General features: G+C 45.3%; 1 protein-coding gene across 1 annotated transcript in view; it reads left to right on the forward strand.

Moving 5' to 3' along the window:
- Positions 1 to 25195, forward strand: part of FREM1 (FRAS1 related extracellular matrix 1) — a 1195879-nt gene that overhangs the window by 158372 nt on the left and 1012312 nt on the right. Inside the window, exon 3 of the mRNA XM_069626057.1 lies at positions 18147 to 18241. Within this exon, the coding sequence (XP_069482158.1) occupies positions 18147 to 18241 (95 nt within the window). The remainder of the gene's footprint in view (positions 1 to 18146; positions 18242 to 25195) is intronic.

Here is a 25195-nt window from a genome sequence, read left to right on the forward strand (position 1 = left end):
TAAAAATAGAGATTAAAATTTCTGTTTCAGAAATTAATCAAGGGAAGCATCCCTCGTGATTCTACAAATAAGTTCATCTGAATCAGATGAGTCTTAGAAAGATTAAATTAGTGTGTTCCTCACTACCCCACTTAAATTCGAAATCTTTATTGTCAAGTATTAAGAGGATCCAAAATAACTGGCTTTATCAGCAAGGCATGCTATTTTATAAAATGGAGCCATGCTTCTAGTGGAAGGTAACAGTTCTTTCCAGATCAGTTCTTACTTGAAGCACAAACCCAGCAATAATGAATTACTACTGCTGATCAACAACCCTGTCCTGGAACGCATTACCTCCAGCTCTCAGCGCTGACCAATCCTGCATTTAGACGCAACACACTTAACTGGCTGAGCTCTAATGGCACATGATCTCTACTGGACCAAACTCCTTGTATATGCCTCTTGAATCTGGTTGTGTAACTTACTGCACCTTTTGGCTGCACCTTTGTATATTCTGTAACTCTGTATATGTTGAATATTTTCTGATGTCTTACTGTAACTATTTCATTGTGTAACATAAGCTTTAAGTATTCTTGTATTTGTTGTGCCCGGTGCGCCCTACAAATCAATAAACAAACAAACAAAAAAACACCATGACATCCAGATATGGCCTCTGCTATAATTCCTGAGGGCTTCACACCCCAGCTGACCACCTGCACCAAGGTCCTTAGGCAGCATCGGCCGCCCTCCATTAGGAAAGTCTTTGTTGTCTTCCGGGCCGGCAAAACATTGGCCTTCATTGGTTCAGTGCACAGGAACCACACAGCTCCTACGAGCCACGTAGTGCGTGTGTGCTGCACCAATGGAGTGCCAGCACTATGGCTGGTGTGGCCAGTAAGGCTTGATGCCGGAAGGCATTTCAGCCTTGTCACGCCCACGCCAGCCGTAGTACCAGAAGCCTCGCCAGCGTTCCAGCACGTCTGGTAAGTACATGGTGGGGGGGCTGTATGTGCGTGTGTGTGTGTGTGGGTGTGTGTGTGTCTGTCTTGGGTCTGTCCTGACTGTGTTTTTTGTTTTTGTATGTATGTTGAGATAGGGGGGTGGGGGTGTGTCGGGTCTGTATGGATGTTTGTATTTGTATGTCTGTGCAGTGTATGTTGAGATGCGGTGGTGGGGGTGTGTCGGGTCTGTATGGATGTTTGTATTTGTATGTCTGTGCAGTGTATGTTGAGATGCGGGGGTGGGGGTGTGTCGGTCTGTATGGGTGTTTGTATTTGTATGTCTGTGCAGTGTATGTTGAGATGCGGGGTGGGGGGTGTGTCGGGTCTGTATGGATGTTTGTATTTGTATGTCTGTGCAGTGTATGTTGAGATGCGGGGGCGGGGGTGTGTCGGTTCTGTATGGATGTTTGTATTTGTATGTCTGTGCAGTGTATGTTGAGTGAGATGCGGGGGTGGGGGTGCGTCGGGTATGTATGGGTGTTTGTATTTGTATGTCTGCGCAGTGTATGTTGAGATGCAGGGGTTGGGGTGTGTCGGGTCTGTATGGGTGTTTGTATTTGTATGTCTGTGCAGTGCATGTTGAGATGCAGGGTTGGGGGGTGTGTCGGGTCTGTATGGGTGTTTGTATTTGTATGTCTGTGCAGTGTATGTTGAGATGCGGGGGTGGGGGGTGTGTCGGGTCTGTATGGGTGTTTGTATTTGTATGTCTGCGCAGTGTATGTTGAGATGCGGGGGTGGGCTGTGTGTTGGTTTGTATGGGTGTTTGTATTTGTATGTCTGCAGTGCATGTTGAGGTACAGGGGTGGGGGGTGTCGGGTCTGTATGGGTGTTTGCATTTGTATGTCTGCGCAGTGTATGTTGAGATGCGGTGGTGGGGGGGTGTGTCGGGTATGTATGGGTGTTTGTATTTATATGTCTGCGCAGTGTATGTTGAGATGCGGGGCTGGGGGTTGTGTCGGGTCTGTATGGGTGTTTGTATTTGTATGTCTGCGCAGTGTATGTTGAGATGCGGGGGTGGGCTGTGTGTTGGTCTGTATGGGTGTTTGTATTTGTATGTCTGCAGTGCATGTTGAGATACAGGGGTGGGGGGTGTCGGGTCTGTATGGGTGTTTGTATTTGTATGTCTGCGCAGTGTATGTTGAGATGCGGTGGTGGGGGGTGTGTCGGGTCTGTATGGGTGTTTGTAGTTATATGTCTGCGCAGTGTATGTTGAGATGCGGGGCTGGGGGGTGTGTCGGGTCTGTATGGGTGTTTGTATTTGTATGTCTGCGCAGTGTATGTTGAGATGCGGGGGCAGGGGTGGTGTCGGGTCTGTATGGTTGTTTGTATTTGTATGTCTGTGCAGTGTATGTTGAGATGCTGTGGGGGGGTTCGTGTCTGTATGGATGCATAGTGTATGTATGCTTGTGAGTTTGTGTGCTGAGTTGGGGGATGGCGGGTTCGGGTCGGTATGGGTGCATAGTTTATTGGCGTATTCTTGTGAGTTTGTGTGCTGAGTTGGGGAGTGGGGGTTCGGGTCGGTATGGGTGATAGTGTATTGGTGTATGCTTGTGAGTTTGTGTGCTGAATTGGGGGTTGGAGGGGTTTGGGTTGGTATGGGTGCATAGTGTATTGGTGTATGCTTGTGAGTTTGTGTGCTGAGTTGGGGGATGGGGGTTTGGGTCTGTATGGGTGCATGGGGTGGGGGCCATGGGGTATAGTGTTTGGTTCGGGGTGGGAGCCATGGGGTATAGTGTTTGCTTGAGGGGTGGGGGTCATGGAGCATAGTGTTTGGTTGTTGAGTGGGGGCCATGGGGCATAGTGTTTGGTGGAGGAGTGGGGGCCATGGGGCATAGTGTTTGGTGGGGGGCCATGGGGCATAGTGTTTGGTTGGGGAGTGGGGGCCATGGGGCATAGTGTTTGGTTGGGGGCCACGGGGCATAGTGTTTGGTTGGGGGCCATGGGGCATAGTGTTTGGTTAGGGAGTGGGGCCATGGGGCATAGTGTTTGGTTGGGGGCCATGGGGCATAGTGTTTGGTTGGGGAGTGGGGGCCATGGGGCATAGTGTTTGGTTAGGGTGTGGGGGCCATGGGACAAAGTGTTTGGTTGAGGGGTGGAGGTCATGGGGCATAGTGTTTGGCTGGGGAGTGGGGGTCCTGGGGCATAGTGTTTGGTTGGGGCCATGGGACATAGTGTTTGGTTGGGGGCCATGGGCCATAGTGTTTGGTTGGGGTGTGGGGGCCATGGGCATAGTGTTTGGTTGAGGGTTGGGGGTCATGGGGCATAGTGTTTGGCTGGGGAGTGGGGACCATGGGGCATAGTGTTTGGTAGGGGGCCATGGGGCATAGTGTTTGGTTGGGGAGTGGGGACCATGGAGCATAGTGTTTGGTTGGGGGCCATGGGGCATAGTGTTTGGTTGGGGTGTGGGGGCCATGGGGCATAGTGTTTGGCTGGGGGAGTGGGGGCCATGGGGCATAGTGTTTGATTGAGGGGTGGGGGTCATGGGGCATAGTGTTTGGTTGGGGAGTGGGGCCATGGGGCATAGTGTTTGGTTGGGGTGTGGGGGCCATGGGGCATAGTGTTTGGTTGAGGGGTGGGGTCATGGAGCATAGTGTTTGGTTGAGGGGTGGGGGCCATGGGGCATAGTGTTTGGTTGAGGAGTGGGGGCCATGGGGCATAGTGTTTGGTTGGGGGCCATGGGGCATAGTGTTTGGTTGGGGGTGGGGGCCATGGGGCATAGTGTTTGGTTGGTGAGTGGGGCCCATGGGGGATAGTGTTTGGTTGGGAGTGGGGGCCATGGGGCATAGTGTTTGGTTGGGGGTCATGTGGCATAGTGTTGGTTGGGGGTGGGGGCAATTGGCATAGTGTTTGGTTGGGGGCCATGGGGCATAGTGTCTGGTTGGGGAGTGGGGGACATGCGGGATAGTGTTTGGTTCAGGGGTGGGTACCATGGGGCATAGTGTTTGGTTGGGGGTGGGAGCCATGGGGCATAGTGTTTGATTGGGGAATGGGGGCCATGGGGCATAGTGTTTGGTTGAGGAGTGGGGTCCATGGGGCATAGTGTTTGGTTGGGGGCTATGGGGCATAGTGTTTGGTTGAGGAGTGGGGGCCATGGGGCATAGTGTTTGGTTGGGGGCCATGGGGCATAGTGTTTGGTTCGGGGGTGGGGCCATGGGGCATAGTGTTTGGTTGGGGATGGGAGCCATGGGGCATAGTGTTTGGTTGGGGGCCATGGGGCCCACCCACATTTACTTTTCCGCCAACTATAGCCATCATGTAAGGTATTTTCGGCCCTCTGTCAAAATCAGTTGTGCACCCCTGCTACAGACATCTCTCCTTCAAGGATCACATAGCAAGAAAGACACCAACCGCTTGGCACCAGATTTCTTTCCTGTGGAACAGCAAGCCCTTGATCCGAGACAACTTTAGATCTGCTGCCCAAGCCCTTGGTCTTCTCCCAATTGGATGGTGGCATTGTCCCCCTGGAAGGCCTTACTGCATTTACTGTGGCACCCCTGAGATGTGTTCTGCCTGTTGCAGCACGACTCATCAAAGGACTCTGCAAATTCAACAACACCAATATAACACTCCACAAACTGCACTGACTCCTGCTGCAAGAGCGTATCACCTTCAATACCTGCTGCATGATCTACAAGGTTGTCGACCGTCAAGCTACCTCGCAGAGAAGGTCTGCATCCCTGGAGGAGTATGCTTTACCAGAAGTAAAGACATGCGCAGACTTCAACTCCGCCAGTGCGGGAAGGAAAGAACTAGAAGACAGGCCTTCTCTATCCATGCCCCCAGACTCTGGAACTTTCTCCCCATCAATACCAGAGTCGTTCCCTCACTTGTACATTTCAGGAAGGAGCTAAAGGCCTCCTCTTCAAGCAATGGCTCTTTCTTGACAACTAGGCCTACACACCCAACACTCCATTCATAACATGTGACTAGGTGATCAGCTCCCCTCTGATTCCTCCCCTTGATTGCTTGTAGATCCCTTGCTGATTAACTGCCTGCCCTTTGACTCCCCATTGTTAGCTCCCTGCTCCCTTGTATCTTTGCTTCCTTCACCGTGTCCTTACCCTATGACTTTTAAAGCACACCTTTTGGCCCTTGAAGCGAGGTCTGCGCTCAATAAATACCTAATAATAATTATAATAATAATGATAATAATAAAACATAGCTTTCATTCAGTCCCCTTTCAGAGTCCCTGATGTCTGTTTAGCAGCAGCATGGAGACTTTAGGGGTACTTGAGTTGACTTGGAAAGGCCAGTAAGGAAAGCATTTCCAGGATCCACCTTGGTCAAGATTGAGACCTGTGCCAATGTCCTAAAATATTCCCTCCGCATAAATGTCTTGCATCAGCTAAGGTGTTAAAGCCAGGAGTCACTGAACAGCACAATAGATGTAATGTTTTGCCATAGGCAGCCCGTCTTCCAGTGTGCACCCACGTGATTTTGAATCATTGACAGGGTAGCTCCAGGGTGAGTAGCCCAAGAGTTAAGAGTGTTTCTCTGTCAAAGAGTCCAGCCTCCACGTTGCAAGTCTGAATCCCAGCAAAGGCAACCTGGCCTTTCATTCGTTCGAGGTAAATAAAATGAATAACATTGATTTCGGTAATAATATCCGCTGTTATCACAGCACTAAGCAGAAGGGGTAATCCCGCAGTGGGCGCTGCCTAAAAGTCTCATATTATTAGTGGCAACCTTTCTACTTCCGCCTGTGCATTGGTCTATTTCACTGTTTGTTGGTCCCATCTCCCCCTTACCCATTAAAGATGTCTCTTTCTGCCTTTATTAAGGCAATAGGGGCGCCCATGTCTCTACCTTTAAACTAATTATAGAGTAAGGCGTCATGTAGAGTTCGATGAATAGGGCCCCAAAATAACCGAGTTTATTAAACAAGGATTCCCTGATTAGTAGATTTCTGAACTCACTTGGAAACATGCCGGATGAGTAACCGGGTATTTTCATACTTGGCTCTAAAATGATGGAACCATCTACCAGGCACAGCACGACTGACTAATATCCTCTATCTTTGAAAAGGCCACGGCGACCCATTTCATTCTCACTCTCCTGAAGCAATGAGTACCCACACCCAACAACTGTGTAGCAGGTGTTAGACATTATTTCTGTCTATGCATTAGGGAGATTTTGGAGAAATACGTTTGTACTTCCTCCCATTAGTTTCCAGTTCCCAGTCATACAAATACAAGCCTTGTGAGCCTTAATCCAACCCCGTCCTGTTGCTGTCCTCCAGGAGATGCCATTTTCAGATCAGTCAGCCTCTCTATAGGCTATCCTGGTCACATGGCTGTAAGTAAAACCAGAAACAAAGGGCTTGCTCACCAGCCGCTTTTGCCAATCCACTCCCAACCATCAAAATCCTCCGGGGAGGCCTACAGACTTCCAGAGAGGTCCCAGAGCCCCCATCCACGGTATCTGGGCGCTAAAACAGTCCTGTGCTCTGGCATCCAATCCATCCAACTGTCCCTCACCCAGTGAGGCACATTTCTGACCTGGCACCCTTTCCATACACTTTCCTGGTCACGTGACTGTCTCAAACCTTCTGTTCCTAGATATCCATGTGCCTGGCATACATATAAAGGGAGTACTGCTAAGGACATGGTCTGTCAGGTTCTGTTAGGGCCTGGTAAACCTTAGGGCCACCCATGTGGCTCCAAACCCCTATATCCAGCCTTACACAGAGGAATGCCTGTCACGTGAGTACTGTATTCTTAATCTGTCCCAAACTGGGCCATGCTCTGCCGCTGTCGACCGTTTGTTTCGCCATTAATGCACCTATCACCCCACCTGTGCTTCAATCCAGCATTTGATTGCTTAGGGCCCATGTTCTCAACCTGCATATTTGCTGGCTGCTTATGCATGTGATTGTACTTTCCTGTTGGCTCCTTAGGGTCTGTGTTCTCAACCTGTATATAACTCGATAAGGCCCTGTGATTGTACTTGATATGCTTGCCGCCTACTACTTCAGTGCTCCGCTGGATCCCTTTTCCTCCATGCTCCCCCTTCCATCCATTACACACATCTCCTACCACTATTACTACTCCTCGTCCATGTTCTTTTCCTGTCTCTCTCCATCTCTCTCTCATGACCTCAGCCATCCATTGCCTGATCACTCCCCATTTTCCACATCCCCATTCGACACTGAGCGCCCAAAAAACACTCTGGTCTCTTGTTTCTTCCTCACCCCATCCACTTCAAAGTCTACCCGTCTTCCTCCCTTTGCACTCACAATCACCCTCTACATCATCTCCTTGCCAAAATGACCCTGGCTCTCTGGAACTACCAACCCCTCTGTAAAGAAACCTCCTTTCCTGCTAACTACTTCGATTCCCACCACACCAAACCTGAGGTGATGGCCATCTTTGAAACTTGGATCTCTCCTCGCCACCGGGTAACCCACAACACAGTCTTTGATCCTTCTAACACTCCCCTCACCTCTCCAATAAAGATGGTGGTGTTGATCTCATGATCAGCAAATACACACCATCGCCCTGTCCTACTTCAGACGTGATAGGATATGATATGATAAGTCATTTATAATGTTCCTGTACACAAGTGTTTAAAGTGACTTCACTCCTCCGCCTTTGAGTACATCTCTTTCCAACTCCTCACTCCCACCACCACAGACTGTTCCCCCTAACTACCAACAACCTGGTCCCTTCAACATCTTTTGTTGAAATCTTGACCTCCTACTTGAAATGCTCACAGCTGCCATACTTGCCGTCTTAACGGGGGACCTTAAGCTCTCTGATATAACTAAGGCTCATCGTCTCTATGTTGACTTGACTCTCTTGGACACCTCAGTCATCAACCTACATACATGACCTTTGTACTAAAGCCCAAGGAAACTCTTTTGACTGTATATTCCTATCTTCTTCCCTAGATTGATCTCCTCTAACAATTGAACCCTCCCTCTCTGACTACTTACTCATCCACTTCACCACCTCTGTTCCCCCTCCTCTCTCACATCCTCCTCATCTCCTCATCTATAACTAAACAGAAATTCAAGCCAGACTCCATCATCCCTCACCTTGACCAGGTCAAAGTTGATTGCAAGCTCTTTCTTCTGCTCTGTCTCACTCTATTGAACTTGTTTTTTAATTTTTCATTTCACGCTGTCCACCTAATTTAATGATCACTACCCAGCCCCCTCTTTCATCCACTCGTATCCACGCCCCCCTACTATGAGTATCTTCAGCCACCCAACTACTGAACTCAATCATGCATCGCTGCATACTTCGCTGGCCCAAAGACAAATCACATCCTCTGCTCACCAAAGACTCTCTACTGACGCTCACTGCCACGTTCAATCTGTTAAAATCTTCCTATTACACCAATCTCGTAGCCTCTTTCCACTCACATCCTCAAAAGCTTTCACTGGCCCTGTAGATCATGCTATCCCCCTCAAAGAGGCACACTATGGCCTCCACTCTCCAGTAAAGACTTTCCTCCTACTTCACTAAAATAAATCACTAAATTAAGTGACACCATGTCTTTATCCTCCTCCCTCCTTACTACCTCCTTTAATTTCTGCATTCTTTTCTCACTATCCCACTTCTCCCCACTTCCTCAACAACACCTTTATCTATAATTTATTCTGCTCACCCTTCCTCTGCTCCAATTGGCCTTTTTGCACCGCAAACCATCAACGATCTTGGAACTATCTGCCTTCATTATTCTGTCCTATTCAACCTCTTTCAGTCTCTCTCTCTGTCTCTCTCTCAATCTCTCTATCATGTTATGTTATGTTAAATGTACTTGTTAAGCGCACGTTCGCTCTAGGGCATCATCGCGCTAGTAGCAGGTAGAAAGCAATTTTATAAAGAGGGTTTAAAACAGAAGAGTTTTCAGTGACCAGCGAAATGTAAAATGATCAGCCGTAGCATGGAGAGGAAGAGGGAGGGCATTCCAGGCCTTAGCGGTAACCACTGAAAAGGCATGCCCACCCATATGGGAGAGTCTGACACATGGGACAAAGACCACTAGGGCTGACAGAGAACGAAGACAGCAAGATGGAACATAGCATAGAAATTTCCCTTGTAAATATTCTGCCCTGAGTCCATAAAAAGCACGATGAACGATGCACATGGACTTGACAATGATCCACTTCTCAACAGGCAACCAGTGGAGCTGTTTGAGCAGAGGAGACATATGAGCCCCAAAAGGGGGATGGAGAATAGCCCTGGCAGCAGCATTCTGAAGTACCATCCTCTCTTTTGCTGTCTCTCTCCTCCCTCTCTCCCTCTCTCCCTCTATCTCTATCTCCATCTCCATCCATCCATCTCTCTTTCTCTCTCTCTCTCTCTCTCTCTCTCTACTGCCACCTTCCATGCATGCTATAAAACAACCACAGTCTTACCACTGTTAAAGAAACACAGTGCTGACCCGAGCATTTTACAGACCTATCTCTCTTCTACCCCACCACTCTCAAGAGAACCTTTCTTAACTGTATAGATAACCTTCTTGAGTCTCACTCACCTAGTGACCCCCTTGAATCAGAATTCTAGTCCAAACACTCCACTGAGACTGCTCTCACCCACATCTACAACTTCTTAACCTTGCCAAACCACTCTTACCTTTCCTCTGTTCTCACAGTCCTTGACATGTCAGTAGCCTTTAACACTTTGGACCATCACTCCTTCCTACTATCTCCCTCCTTGGATTCAAAGACACTGCACTTAAATAGCTGTCCTTTTTTCTATCTGACCATGATTTCTCCATCTCATGGAACTCCAGCATGTCCTCCCCAATTCCCTCGCAGGGCGTACCCCAAGGCTCAGTCATAGGCCCACTCTTCATCACCCGCTGCACTTCTTCCATTGGACAACTCATTTTGGATCTCATGATCACCTCTTTGCTGATGACACTCAGATCTATTTCTGCTTTGCTTCCACAATCTCCAAACACATGACCAAAGGCCTCACTGCCACCCAGCACTAGATACCCTACACCGCCTCATGCTCAATTCCTTAAAGAAGAAAGTTATCTGTCTGGATCCATCCTGTTCCAACCTCACTCTCCCTTCGCTATCTAATTTCACCCTGATCTTCTCACTGCCTCTCCCATGGCTCTCAAACTTGGGATTCTCTTTGGTAGCAACATAAAACCATTCCAGTTCATCACAGCTACTGCCACTGCAGATAGACTCATTCTCTTAAACATTTGGAAACCTCTCATTCACCTCACATCCCATTACAACATAAACGCCTACTTCTTGGTCGACCCCTCTGCTTCCTTTCTCCATTCAATAAAGTGTTTAACTCTGTGACATGACAACTACAAACATCAGCCAAGAGTACTCATGTTTATGCATAGAACATGTGGTCAAATGATTATGACTAAAAGCTCAATAGAAATGAAAATAAGACTAACATTTCAATCTCGATTGGAAAGAGACAGAAGAAGGACAATGCGCAATTGTCTGGCAATCTTCAATTAATTGACATACAAGAAGGCCCAGAATGGTAGATTTTAAATTATTATTAATGTTAGAATCTGAAAGAAAAGATAGAATGTCAAGCTCTCTGTGTGCCTCCATGCATAAGAAAAAGAACGATAGGTCTGGTGCAGTGTGTAGGGGTGGGACCCTAATCACCTTAACCCAAAGAGGGCCTTCCACCTGAGGAACAAGTGCACGTTTTGCACGTGAAACAAGTTTATTGTACAATAGTCCAGGGTGCAGCCAGATGACTCTACTGAGCCAAACTAACCCAAGTCTCACTGAACCACGTAAGTTGACACATTATATACAATGTTGCAACAGTTAAAACATACCCAGATATTTTATTACAATCCACTCCCACTATGTGATTGTACAAAACCTTTTCAAAGAAATCCTACCTTTCTCCAATTCCCACATTCTCATTGGTAGCCGTTATTATAACTACCATATTCAGCTCATGTGTAAAACACACCTCCTTTTAGGATTTGTTAGTGGTAGGTCATGACATCATCACACAATTAAACATTCACCTACAAACAATTCTTTACAAGTGACAGCTGATCTGATATCTCTTAATCTTAAATGCCATTTGCACATGGTTCACATAGATATATATATATATATTTTTTGATTTTAATATTTTTTTTTTATTAAGGTATGTAATATACAATCATAAAGTCATAACTTCATAAACATAATGCAGTGAAACTTTTACATGAGAATAGATTAAACAATGGTAAAGTGGAAGTGTTCCAGTAGAGCAATTAATTAATTACACTGTGTGCAATGTGAAATTGAGCATACAAGGAACAAATTGTCAATATAATTGAAAACTTACACATAAGAACTATAGCACAGTGTTGTGCACAACTTAGTATGGAACAAATTCTGCATTATGATGTCTAAGTGGGGGGGGAGGACAAACATAAGACTGACATATGACGAACACGACATATGGAGGGAGGGGGGAGAAAGGGAGGTGGTAGGTATTGATGAAGAGAGGCACATTGGCATATAATGCAGTAAATATTCAGTCAAGTGTCCAGATTAGTATTCGCATATAAATATATATATATTTTTTAATGAATAAACAGGTTCCCTTTGAACTAGAAATAACTATCTCATCCACCCCAACTACACTGGCGTCCCGGAACATTATAATTTAAACAACTGCCATTTCATTATGCACGGCACATCTGAGAATACAATTGAAACTCCTGGGTTTAGATTACTTTAGCCTCAAGCATAGCTTCACCCCATGTTTATTGCTTGTCAAAAATAAACAGCTGAAACCCTCTGTCAAGCTCCCATGCATTTAGGAGATTACATCTGCTTTCTATGATACTATGAGGCCATATAAACCATGGCTGGCTCCTTTAGCTAAACTGATCATCGCTAATGTCCTAGTTACCTATTTACCGATCCTCTGGCCTCTGAAACTCACCAGAACCAGTTTCTCAAAGTCAAACCCTGACTGCTGTGTTTTAATCTTTTTTTAAAAGCCCACTACATGTAGATTTATAAATGCCCTGTGTATATCAGTGTACATGCATGTTTAATAAATATTATCTCTGCTTTACAGTGGTTTCTTCAGGCCAGCACCCCTTTCTTGCATGCGCATTATGAAAACCAGGGAAGTTGCTAGGTCTGGAAAAGACCCGGGGCTATGCCAATGTTGGAACTGTTGGGACTGGGGGCAAGCTAGTCTTTTGGTTGTAGCTCCTGAGATTCTATCCGGGGCTACAACCAAAAGATCAGGGGCTATAGCCCCTCTAACCCCCCCTCAGCAACGTCCCTGAGGAAAACTTCTCATTGCCTGCTTCTAAGCACTCCATAGAAAATTATGTCTGAATCGTATTTATATTTCATTTTGTCGTTTCAGCATTTTATCTTTCTATGCACGTGCAATCTAATATGTATGAACTTTAACCAAAAAGTAACACTAAAGTAACATATCCATTCACAATTAACTACACTGGATACATATGAAATTGCAACATCGAGCCCTGTTTGCTGCACCTTCAGTCACAAATATGGCACGCGCAAGATATGATATGATCGTTTATTTATATAGCGCCTATACACAATGTGTTTCAAAGCGCTTCAAGGCAAGGGAGGGAACAAGGGAAAATACAACCACATTCTTACAGCCCATGAACAGTAAGGATGTGAAATTAACTATCGTACTGGGCCTGACGACGTTTCAAATAGTGCAAGAGCTAAGACATAGATAAGGAAGGGAGGGGGAGAGTGGGAAGGAAATGGAAACAGACAGACGACTACCGTACTAGGCCTGAGGACATTTCTGGTAGAGCCGGAGAAAAACAAAATGTGAGGGAGAGGGGTGCAGAAAGGGAGGGGAGGAACAAAACAAGCAACTATCATACTAGGCCTGACAACATTTCAGATAGTGCTGAATGGGTGGTGGGGAGGAAAAAACAGTAATGGGAGGGTGGAGGAAACAGACGAGGTTGCTATCATATTAGGTCCAGGGACCATTCTGATAGAGTAAGTGCATAGTTGGAAGTAAGGGGAGGAGATAGGAAAAGGGAGAAGGGAAAGGAGGATAGAACAGAGAGTAAGCAGTCAAAAAGAGTGGAGAAGCAAGAGTGGGGAGCGAATACAATTGCAGAAGTCAGTAGTAACATATAATGTTGCAAGCCAGGATACAAGATGAAGATGGGAACAGCATGATTCAGGGCCACCATGTGTACAAGATGCAAAGGAAGTCCAGCATCAGAGTTGAGAAAGAGTGACGCACCGTGAATGAATGAAGTCCATAAAAGTCAAATCCAGCATTGGCCACAAGACAGTGATGGTGAAGGAAGGAACCAGGTGGGTGGGGCTTGCTAAGTGGTGAAAAAGAGCAGCAGGCAGAAAGGTACCAGGTGGGCGGGGCATAGGATGACCCCCTCTTGGTTGCAGGGACCTTTCCTGACTACCCAAACAAGTGCTCAGCAAGAGAAATCGAGGATAGGTTTATGATTATAATAATCATTGATCTTTTATAACGCACTTAATACCAGAGACCAGTTTCTAAGCATGAGACCAGAATTCAAACCTGTGTTGCTCTGTATTGTCTTGCTTCTAAGACAAACACGTTGCCCCTGGGCTATCCTTCTGTGCATTTCTTTTCAATAACTCACTCTAGACCAGTGGTCTTCAAACTTTTTCATACTGAGCCCCCCTCTCCTCCCCCACTGCCACTTGAGTAGAAATATTCTTTCTGGGCACCCCGCACTTACGATTTGTCCCCCCCAGTTTGCCCAAAAGATGTCCAGGGTTGGCCCCAGACTCTTTAAAATATAATCAGATGTTCTACTGCTTACATTTTCTATTCAAAGCATTCACCTTTATCCTTTTTTAATATTAATTACAGTCCTTTTGATACCTTCTTAAAGAGTCTGGAGCCCCCCTGGACATCCTCCGTGCCCCTACAAGGGGAGCCATCCCCCCCAGATTAACGACCACTGCTCTAAACACTTTTAGGTCATGCATATGATCATTCCATGTCCTCCCAACTACAGAAAGAATAATATTTGTGAGTTGGAAGCCAACACATTGGGCCTTAAAAGTAGAAGATCAGGGCCACTCTCCACTCCTGCCCTGCATCATAGAAAACAGACAAGCATGCCATGCACTTGCAAACATGAGCCATAGAAATAAAAGAAGAAAGACTGTATTGACCAACAACAGCCATGTGACTAAACAATACAACAAATAATTTCCCCAAAAAACAGGACGATAGAAATAGGGGTCAAAATGCAAATACTAACTAATTATGAGCTATGTAAAGCCACATTTTGTTAATACTGGTGTGTTGTGCACCCATGGCCCTGGGCCATAAAGGAAGTGCTCCCACAAGAGATAAGACTAGAAGAGGACCTTTGGGGTAGGACCTAATTCCTTGGTCATTATATTGAACATTATGTCAAGGCATTGACATTTTGGGCGATTTACCTTCTTTGGAAATGTGATCCATAAATTCCTCTTACTATTATTATTAGGGTGTTTTTTAAGTACAGACCTCGCTTCCAGAAGCATCAGAGTGCTTTAGAATCATAGGGGGAAGAACAGGGTTAGGGAGCAGAGAAACAAGGGAGTGGGGATCTAAAACGGGACAAAGAAGGCAATTGTCAGTATTGGATCTACAAGTAACCAGGGGAGGAAACAGTGTGGATCAGATCACCCATTTTCAGGTAGGATGGGGTTTGGAGTGTGTGTGGATCTAGGTGTTAGGGAGGAACCATTCCTTGAAGAGGAGGGTCTTGAGCTTCTTCCTGAACTGTAGAAGTGAGAGGGTGATTTGGATGTTGATGGGGAGAAGGTTCCAGAGCCTTGGGGCATGGACAGCAAAGGCCCGTCTTCTGTCTTTTTCCATCCTGCACCGGCAGAGTTTAAGTCTGCACATGTCCTTACTTCTGATGGATTGTAGGCTTCTAGAAATGCTGAGTTTCTCAGTGAGGTAGGTTGGGGACTTCAGGATGACAGCCTTATAGATGATGCAGCTGGATTTGAAGACAGATGATAAAGGCTTGCAGCGGGAGACAGTGCAGTTTGATAAGGGTCAGGGTGATGTGGTCGATTTGCGGAGTCCTTTGATGAGTCGTGTTGCAGCATGCAGGACACATCTGAGGGGAGCCAGGGAAGTCTTACTAACCAGGACCAAAATGGCAATAAATATACATCACTGCAATAATTGTGGTAATGTATGCACTAATCAGTGAAGTTCACTAAGGTATTATAGGCACAATGGATACTACTGTAGTTAAGAATATGTGTGTCTGCGCCACGTGGATTCATCAAACAATATTGTCCCCATTTTCTATATACAAAAATATATTAAATTAAAACAACAGTTCATCTTAAAGTGCAGATCTTGACCAAAATGATAACACCAACCCACATTTGTCAAAGAAGATTTAATAATCAATGGTGTTTTACTATTCCCTTCATTCCTACCAATAATGTCACATTCAATCATATCACGGTTAAAACAGTGCAGCCAAAAAAAGCCTTATACAACACATTATTATCGAAGCCAAGGGGAGAATTCCGTTTGAGAACATCCCACTCTAGTTTACAATGTTATTCACTTTCAATTAATTTGACTGTTATTTGAAATATTATTAATTTATTAACTAAATCCTCCTGTTTTGGCCAATCGGTTCATACTAACTATCCATTATACAAACCAGGGATATAGCCAGTGGCGACTCGTCCATAATCGGTGATGGGGCATTGACCCACCCATTTTGTATGAGCCACCACTAAGTGCTCCCTTAGCTGCTTAATGCAGTTTAGGGAACACTCCCTGAGCTGATTTGTACTGTCAAAGGGAAGCACGGTTGCCCTTTGACAGTTCACACCCCATGCGCATGCCCAATGGGCCATACAAGGTCGGGGGTGATTTGCTTCCCCAAACTTGTATGGCCCATTGGGGTGCAGGCTGGGGTAATGCACTTCTGAATGTGCGAGGGGCACTTCTGTGCATCTCCGCACATTCAGGGCTGTCATGGAGTCCTCCAGGGGATGCACCGACTTCTGTGGTCATGTGCAGGAACCAGGACATGCAACCTGCTTGCTGGTTCCTGTTCATGTTGCACAGGATCAGGAGAGCATTGCAGGACCTGGCAGAGAGAATTCTGGACCAGGGCAGCAGGTAAGAGAAAAACACGTGCGCATGGATGCTTGAATGAAAGAGTGTATGTTGTGTGGGTGAGCGAGTGGATGAGAGAGTGAATGTGTATGGGTGCGTGAATGTGCATGGATGGGTGCATGAAAAATGCACTCTTCTCCCATCGCATCTCCAAATCAGAGGCCCGCTCCCGATTTGAGGGTGCAGAGGGAGGAGTGCCCCCAAATCAGAGGCCTGCTCACCAGCACGGTGAGCGCCACTCACTGTGCTGGTGAGCGGGACTTGGTTTGTGGAACAAATCTGCAGAGACTTGCTCACAAGCTTGGAGAGCACCGCTCAGCATGCTTGTGTGCAGACCTTTGATTTCAGTATGAATCAGAGACCCCCTGACCAGCACAGTGAGTAGGCCTTTGATTTGACAAACAAATCTGCTGAGAGAATCTCACTAGCACGGTGAGCACCCCTGACCACGCTTGTGAGCTGGCCTTTGATTTGTGGAATAAATTGAGCAGAGGCACGCTCCCCATACTGGTGTGTGGCCCTCTGATTTGGCCGGGCACCCTTTTCCCCTGCACTCCCAAATAAGGCCTTTGATTTGGGGATGGAGGGCCAGACGTGCATTCTTTATTGGTCATCATTGTTAAAGCAAACTTTGCTTAGCATGTTATATTTGTGTTAAAATTGATGCCTAGTAAAACATTTCCATGCCACAGTCAGAAAACTTAACCAGATGTCCTGCATCAATGCAGGCCAGATTAGCCACATAACAACACTTATATTCATAATAAGAGTTATTATGCGGCTAGTCTGGTGATTTGGTGTACCCAGTCTAGACATTTCTTACTGTCATATGACCTTATTTCTGGGCCTTTCTTATAAAGCAGGCATTATAAGTGTTATCATGTGGCTAGACTGCATCGTGGTGCCACCAGTCTAGACATTTCTTACTGCGGCATTCCATTTTTCACTGGGCATCTCTGATAAAGCAAGCTGTATACATGTTATTACAAGGCTAGACTGGCATTTGGTACAGCCAGTCTAGCCATGGTATTTTGTCTTGGCCATTTATGATAAAGCAAACATGATCAGTGTTATTACGTGTTGGACATATTTTCCTATTGTTTTCTTATAGTATCTTTACTGACATTATGCACAAAGCAAACACCTGGCGAGAGGGAAAGGGGTGGTAGCCTTGCAGCTAATGAGGAGGCTTGGAACGGGGTCCTCACCACACAGGGAAAGACCCCACTCCAAGCCTCCTCAGATCGGGAGGCCATCATCTTCCCTCGCCGGGACCTAAGGTAAGTGCACATTCCATGCTCCTGTCCCTTCCCCTCACCCCCACCCCCTTTTTACACATATCCAATACCCTCCCTACCCAAACGCCACTTTCCTGCGCTCCTCTGTCGCTCGCTGGCGCCGGGAACATGATTGTTCCCGGCGCATCTCCGTTCTGCAAATAGCTGCCTTGGAAAACGAGAAGGGACTACGTGTAGTCCCTTCCCCTTTCCATGGTGGCCATTTTGTTTGTTTAAATTGTTTTATTGCCCGACATGGGAAGGGAGAAAGGATTAAGTGTAGTCCCTTCTCCCCTTTCCATGGTGGCCATTTTGTTTCTTTATATTTCTTCCATTAATTTCAGTGGCTTCGCTATGGCTTGTAACTATCACCCCAGTGGCATTACCAGTCTGGTAATGCCCCCCTCCTCTGGTTCTATTAATTCAGTGTGTACAATGGTGACAAAGGCACATCCCTCTCAGAAATATGCACGTAAGATTGATTCAGCTGCCCCATATTGCCGAATGCTGCTAGATGCAGTCACTCTTCACAATAAAGATCCTCAGATACTTAATCATAAAAACCTCTCTGTGGTCCTTGTGTGTGCCAGCCATGAAAAAAATAAACAGTGGATCGTTCTTATACACTCTTAGTGTTTGTAAATACCTGCATGCCTATACATCAGAAGCCGTAGAGTGACCAGGGAAAAATAATCGCCAAAAAAGTGTCATTCAAATTATGTAAAAATAGATGATTTCGCGAAGTTTCACATATCTCATTTAACTTGTGCTTTCCTTCGTAGGTATTTGACTGTCACTTTCTACCCGATGAAGTCAAATATACTCATAACGGCTGCCCTATTTTAGATGAAGATGAGGTGATGCTGAGGCTTTACAGGTAAGCATGGCAGGTGCATGGTGTCTATAAAATGGCAATAGATAACTTTTCAGAATGTTGAAGGACTGCGAACTGCCCTGATTTCTCTGAGTAAGATGCAAATGTACAACAAGATCCATTTGCAAGGTTTTGCTCTTCACTGCCCTATTTGAAATGCATCTGGAAGTCTCAGATTCAATTCTTTTTTATTTTGTGATATTTCTCTTTTCTTCAATGTGTTCTTCAACACGTGTTTGGATGTTAATCTGACAGCTTCACACTATAACTCAGAGAGACTGGAGGTACTTTTTTACCGACCACTTACAAACAGCCCTCCAATAGACTTTGATTCAAACAATACATCATGTTTAAAGGGTCACTTGCTTCCCCACTATCCCTTCTTGGTTATTCCTCTCTTATATGTTTTGTGATCATTATATTATCATATATCACACCAGCTTTTTATCAAAAATAGCAATTTATTTATTTTTCTTAAAACACATAATGTAAAACATTTTTCAACACTCTTCTTTTTTTCTTTTTGTACAATTGTGAGAAAAATCAATACATTTGGTTGACAAACAAACATATATGTCAATACTTTTCAATTTCATTGTGCACATCCAAAAATGTGTAGTAATGCATTTTTTGACAATTTCTTCAAGATAAAAATATCATAAGGATCTGTTGTTTGCTCCCCTCTGTCATAGAGAGGTGCCTCCCAGTCCCAAAACCACTTTACTTTGTATTACTATCACCCATGCTTACTTTCATACTGCATTAAAACCATACCTCTTCAGATTGAGCACAGGGGGCATGGCTCATGGACTCCTGCCTGAGGCGTTACATCTCCTCATGGAATGTAAATTAAAGTCTTTGTTGAATTGGCATTTTTCAAAATATATTCCTGCCACCTCAGTAATCATAAACCTTGTTTTTTTCTTGGAAGCCAGGTGAGAACTGGTCTGCTGCCTCATTTAAAATGCAACAGACTCCTGAGAAAGTCTGCTCAACAGAATCATTGCTTTGGATTGCTATACAAGGGAGTGCGGCGTGAAGTCGTAGAATCTAAGCCACTTAGTGGTATATGCTCTCAGCAAAATTAAATTGACTGCCGTAATTTTACACTTTTCTATTTGATATTTATCCTTACATATTTATCTAATAGGGGCTATTGCTCTTGGCATTTCTGCCCTAGTTACACCAGAGAGCCATAAACTGCTCTTACTGCCACCTCTTCATCTTTAATTCCCTTCAATCATATATACTTGGTAGACGCTTTTTTGTCAAATTGAACATTCGTATACGATCCATAACAAACTAAATTATCCACTGGCACTTAAGGTAAAAATCTGCCTAGGCTAGGGAGATGACCGATCTCTGGCAGAAATTGCAATGCTAGGGATCAAATTAGTTTTGGTCACGCACTCCAAAACTCTGGCATAAACCGGGAAAAAAACGTTATTGGTCTACACCCGTTGACACCCCTAGACGGTTCTGTTTTGGGTCCTCTTTTTTTAAAATTTATTTTTTTATTTACTTTTACCGTGCAGAAGTCCTCAGGCATCTGCGCGTCAAAACATGGACAAATAGGACTTTAAAACGTACAGGCTACAGGATGACAGATAACATATAGGTTTCAGTCAGAAGGAGGGGCCAAAGTTAGTCAATTGTCTTTTATCGAAACAGCTAGGTCTTAATTTTCTTTCGGAAAGCGCTGTATACTATTCCTCTATCTGAGCTCATCTCTTTCTGTGATATATCATGTCATTGCTAGATGGATAATAAGCCAATCTTCTTCGCGTGCTAAATATGCCATAATAATAATAATAATGACTCTTTTTATGGGCCTTGTAAGGACCTGCAGGAATACGGATTAGTGACCTCTAGGTTTCACATCGCTCTCTGTAGGCGGGCAGTCCACCCACCAAGCTATTCCATGGTCTTAATCAATGTAACTATCTATTGAAGTTTGATAACGCACCAGACGTAGAAGATCACCAGACGTAGAAGATCGCTACTACTTCAGAGTAACATGAAAGATGGTTTGTGTTGTGGTGGAAAGGGTAGGGGCGATGCATAGGGGAAAGAGCAGAGAGAGTGCGCTCATATTTTTCAGCAAGAGATCTAGGGCCTAATTCTCAGAAGCGTTTTATAATGGCGAAACCCCATTGGAAAACGCTCTGTGAATCAGGGCCTTAGTGGCATGCCAGTAGCCTACATGTAGAACATTTAATCCAATATATGCATAAGCAGCCCAGTCTTTTAGGAAGATTTCGAGTTCATGAAAATGTCTGAGATTACTAGGTAGTCCGATGGAGGTTTTGGGGTGCTGTTGCAACTGGAAACATTTTGTCAGTGGTCCAGCCCTAATTGGGCACCTCACGTTGGTCCAGGAAAAGCTTGCTGGGACAAGGCGCTATCTAATGTTTCCCTGAAATGCAGATTTTCTTTGGAGCCTTTGCCTTATGGGCTGAGTGTTCCACATTTCTGAGCCACAATGTGAAATTAATTTCCCGCACATCCTTGCTTTTTTGGACTGGTCAGTGAAACTAGCCCAGTGATTGCGGATCAGAGGTTCCAAGTTAGAGCACAGTGCTTGGTAAGCTCATATAGGTACTTGGGACTCTTGCCCAAATAAGCCGGTGAGTGGTGCATAGAATTTTACATGTCATTCCTTTTTCACTTGAGAGCCAGTGACGAGATTTCAGTGCTGTGTTTATGTAGTTTTTCTCTTAAGGCCTAGGGTAGGGAGTACGGTCCAATTCTGGAGGAGCTGAAGCTGTTTTATTAAGCCTTGGGGTTGACCTGCATACATGCTCTTGCCACGGTCTAGACACGTTTCCATAAGGCCACTGGCTATACTCCACTATTGGGAGAAAATCTAGCAGTGGTAGGAGTATTATAGAATAAATATAGCTGGTGGGTATTTCTCACTCATCACTGCGTTAACCAGGGGGTTCTTAGAGAGATTGTGTAAACTATACTGCTCAAATCCTTTTTTTCTGACAGGCAGACAAAGGCACCTCTATGAATCCGGCAAAGTTCTGTGGCTTCACATTTATGCCTTTCTTTCTGCTTCAGTCGTATTGAGGCACAGGTTTCTATCTTCATACAGTCCTAGATTTTCCTTAGGCAGCACTAAATAGTTTGCTGCTTTTGTCTTGATCAGGTCAGGGCTTGTGTATCGTCTACATAGAGTGGGAATGGTGCCAAGAAGTATCCAACGTGGGAGGCTAAATGTCTGAAACCATAGTGACAAGTCTGTACCCTGCAGGGCACCTCCGATTCGGGTGGGGATGTCTGACAGGAACTGCTCTGCATGCACTTCCGGAAGTACTCTTGCGTGAAGGATGATATTATCTCAAGTGTCTGCTCAGTAATTCCCATATTGTGGTGAAGCCAGCCAAGAAGTGTATCATAGTCGGCTGTATTGAACGCTGGGGATAAGTCAAGAAAGTTAAGCGCAGCTGGTTGGTTCCTAGCAATTACCATTGGTAACCTTTCTCTGTAAACCAAAAGGGTTGATAATGGCCCACTATGTTGCGGCAGTAGAACACGAGCTGACACACGAGCTGACAACTGACATATGATTCAAATATATATTCATCTTTTTGGATTTAAGAACGGGATAAATGCGTATAGGTTCTCTATAACTCAAAAGGGTGTCTCTCTCTGTCGACACAGTGAAAGGTGCAGGTAACAAATAAACTATAGCCATTTAAGGGTTTCGCTGTTTTTTAGGGCTACTGCTCTCCCTCTGCTTCTCGGTTCTGTAGACAGTTTCTGGGTTTTTAGCATCCAGCACACACCCTAACACTTGAAGCACTGTCTCAGGCATACATAATGCCAATCCCGCTTCTTGACCTTCCAGACACAGTATTAGGGAATAGGACTTGGCCCGCGTCACAACCTTTTTGCCTACATTCTCGTGGATGTTGCCCCCAGCCAACCTCTTGTCGCTCCAACGCATTCCCTGGGATAAAGTGCCCAGCATGATTCTTGACACTCCCACAAACAGTCCCAGGGATAGAGCGCCAAGCTTGCCTATTGTAACTCCCCGGGATATAGTGCCCAGCTCACTTTCTCTGGGATATACTGCGATGCTCACCATGGTTCAGGGTTATAGCGCTCGTTTTGCTTTAGTGAGTTCCAGATATTCCCACCCTTGTGTCACCTTCCTTAGCCAGGTGTAGTCACATGGATCGCTCTGTGCATTCTTCCAGTCTTGTCAATTCTCTCTGACTTCACCTGCCACTCTGCTTCCTTAGGCCTTGCAGCTCTCTGCGCTTTCTCAGCTTGTTCTGCTCTCTCAGCTTTGTCAGCTCTCTCAGCCTTATTAGAACTCCCAGATTATTTTAGCTCCCACAGGCGTCTCAGCTTTCTCAGCTCTTGCATCTCTCCTGGATCTCACACTTTTCTCTGCTCTTTCAGGTCTCTCACCTATATCTGATTTCTGAAGTGTGAGGATTGCATTGCGCTATGCAATGCAAGCCTTAGAATGTTGACTATTGGTGGAACCCTGGGTTCCCTCAAGGTTCCACAGATGACAGTTAGACATTCAAGATGGGAGATACTACCGAGAGGAGGATGTTATCGATGCTCTCCCTCTTCTTGTAACTTATACGCTGAAACTTTAATAAAGCACTTCTACATGTTTTACCTGCTGGCTCTAGTGTCTTATCTGCATCGTGTGTCTTCTGTTTAAGTAGTACACTACTCTCTCATCTTTCTCAGCTTGTACAGCTCTCTTAGCCTTTTTAGATCGCCCATCTTTTTTTTAGCTCCCACTGGCGTCTCAGCTTTCTCGTCTCTTGCATCTCTCTTGGACCTCTCACTTTTCTCAGCTCTTTCGGGTCTCTCGACTTTGTTGGCTCTCTCAGCTCTCTCGGACCTCCTACTTGTGTTAATTCTTTCAGAAACGTGTGGGCCTTTCAGCTTTCCCATCTCCTTCTGATTTCCCAGCTTTGTCTGCTCTCTCAGCTCTTTGGGTCTCCTCACCGCAATCACATCCTGTAGCTCTCTGGGATTATTCCTGCTCTCTCTCTGCCAGTTCCTCATCAGTGGCAAATTGGGTTTGGGTTCTTCCCCATCAAGACTATTCATTAGTTATGCCCCGAGGAGGTTTGTCTTAATCCCCCTGATTGGCATGTATGTTCAAATAGGCAATTACGTCAGTTGCTCCAAATTGCCCAAGTGGCCATTCTGGGATCAGGAAGACATCCCACCATGTTTGTGGCTCAGTCCATGTCAACAGTCTTGTCACCACTGCTCTCCAAAGCTCCTTTGCTCATACCTATAGGGGTGAAGGAGTGCTGATCCAGTCGCAGAGTGTGAGCAAGTTTTCTTTCAGATAGGGGGTGTGCAGTAGTGACTGGTTCTATCCTCTTAAACCACATGTAGCTCCCGCTTGTCTGCACTGATTTCCTCTTCTTCATAGCAGACCAGGGTGATCTTATTATACCCATCGAGGAAAGGTAGAGTATGTTTGGGAAACAGATTGCTTTAATCCAAGGGGGCTCCTGTTAACGGGGAATGGGACTCTGGGCATCCCAACCACTACCCCCTCCAGCTATATTGTTGTTGTTGTTTTATGTTTATTTATTTGTAGGGCGTACCGACCCCGTAGGTAACTGGTCACAACATGGTATAGGAATACTTAAAGCTTGTTAAATGGTATATAGTTACACAATGAAGACAAATTACACAAAAAAAATTACAATAACGAGACAGATGATAATCGAGAAGGTAGGGTGATGCATACAAATAGGTCTATATAGGTATATAAATTGACGATAGGTCCAAGGTAGATCATATGTCATTGGCACGCAGCCAGTTCAGTGTGTTGCGCCTGAAGCTCAGGTAGGATTGATTGGTCAACTCTAAGTGCTAGTGGTAGGGTGTTCCAGGATTGGGCAGCTTTTACCGGGAAACTATGACCTCTGGATTTCTTTAGCTTAAATCTAGGTATCTCAAGGCAGAAGGAGTTGACAGTTCTAGTGGGGCGGGTAGACGTTCTCCTTACCATTCTCTCATTCAGGTATGGTGGTGCTGTGTTGTTCAGACATTTGTAGGCCATGGAGATAGTTTTGAGTAAGATTCTATCGTTAGTCTTTAGCCAGTGGTGTTCCCTTCTGATTTTAGAGACGTGTTCTCTATTCGGGATGTTCAGGGCCGTTCTGAGAGCGTTATTTTGTAGGATTTGTATTTTATCCAAAATATACTTGTTGGCCCCTAGGTATAGGGCATTGCAGTAATCCAATGTTGACATTATTAAGGCGTTCGCGAGGGTGATACAGCTTGTTTTGGATAAGAATGGTATGCATGCTCTAATACGTTTGCAGGTGTAGGCTGTAGATGACGCCATGGAATTCATATTGCGAAAGTGGCATGAGGGCCCTCAGATGGATACTTTCCTGGCACCTAGGGTCCTCCGCATCCCTTAGGACAAGGTTAAGGTACTCACATTGTCACACTGTATTGTAGGTCTGAAGCCAGAGTGATCTTCATAAAAAAGGAAGTTGCTTTCACTGGATTTCTGTAACTGAGTCTAACAATCCTTTCCATGTCTTTGGCTCCGAAAAGTGGGTTTGAGATGGTTAGAGAATTAAATAGGTCAATGATATGCGCGCTAGTTTTTTTTTAGTATGATACCATTTTCTACTGGGTTGGATATTGTGCTTGTTGCAGGGAAGGATTTACAAAGAGTGGTTATATATTTGTATCTGTGACGGCGATCAGTAAAATAATGATAGTATACTATCTATCGGGCATAAATTCTCAATGTGTCCGCCGACCGAGACTTCCATCAATTTTAGGAACCTCCAAACGTTTGCTTTCAAAATGTCACGTGCCCATGACTACCTTCCAGGTCTTTGGCTGGTTGAGCGTGCATTGTAAGAGACAGAGTTACGTTTCACATGCCACGGTGAAAGTGGCTGCAGGTGCCTAAATCATTGTATGCACATGTTGTTT

Source organism: Ambystoma mexicanum, chromosome 6p (genome assembly GCF_040938575.1).
Source record: "Ambystoma mexicanum isolate Mex_15411 chromosome 6p, UKY_AmexF1_1, whole genome shotgun sequence".
NCBI lineage: Eukaryota > Metazoa > Chordata > Amphibia > Caudata > Ambystomatidae > Ambystoma > Ambystoma mexicanum.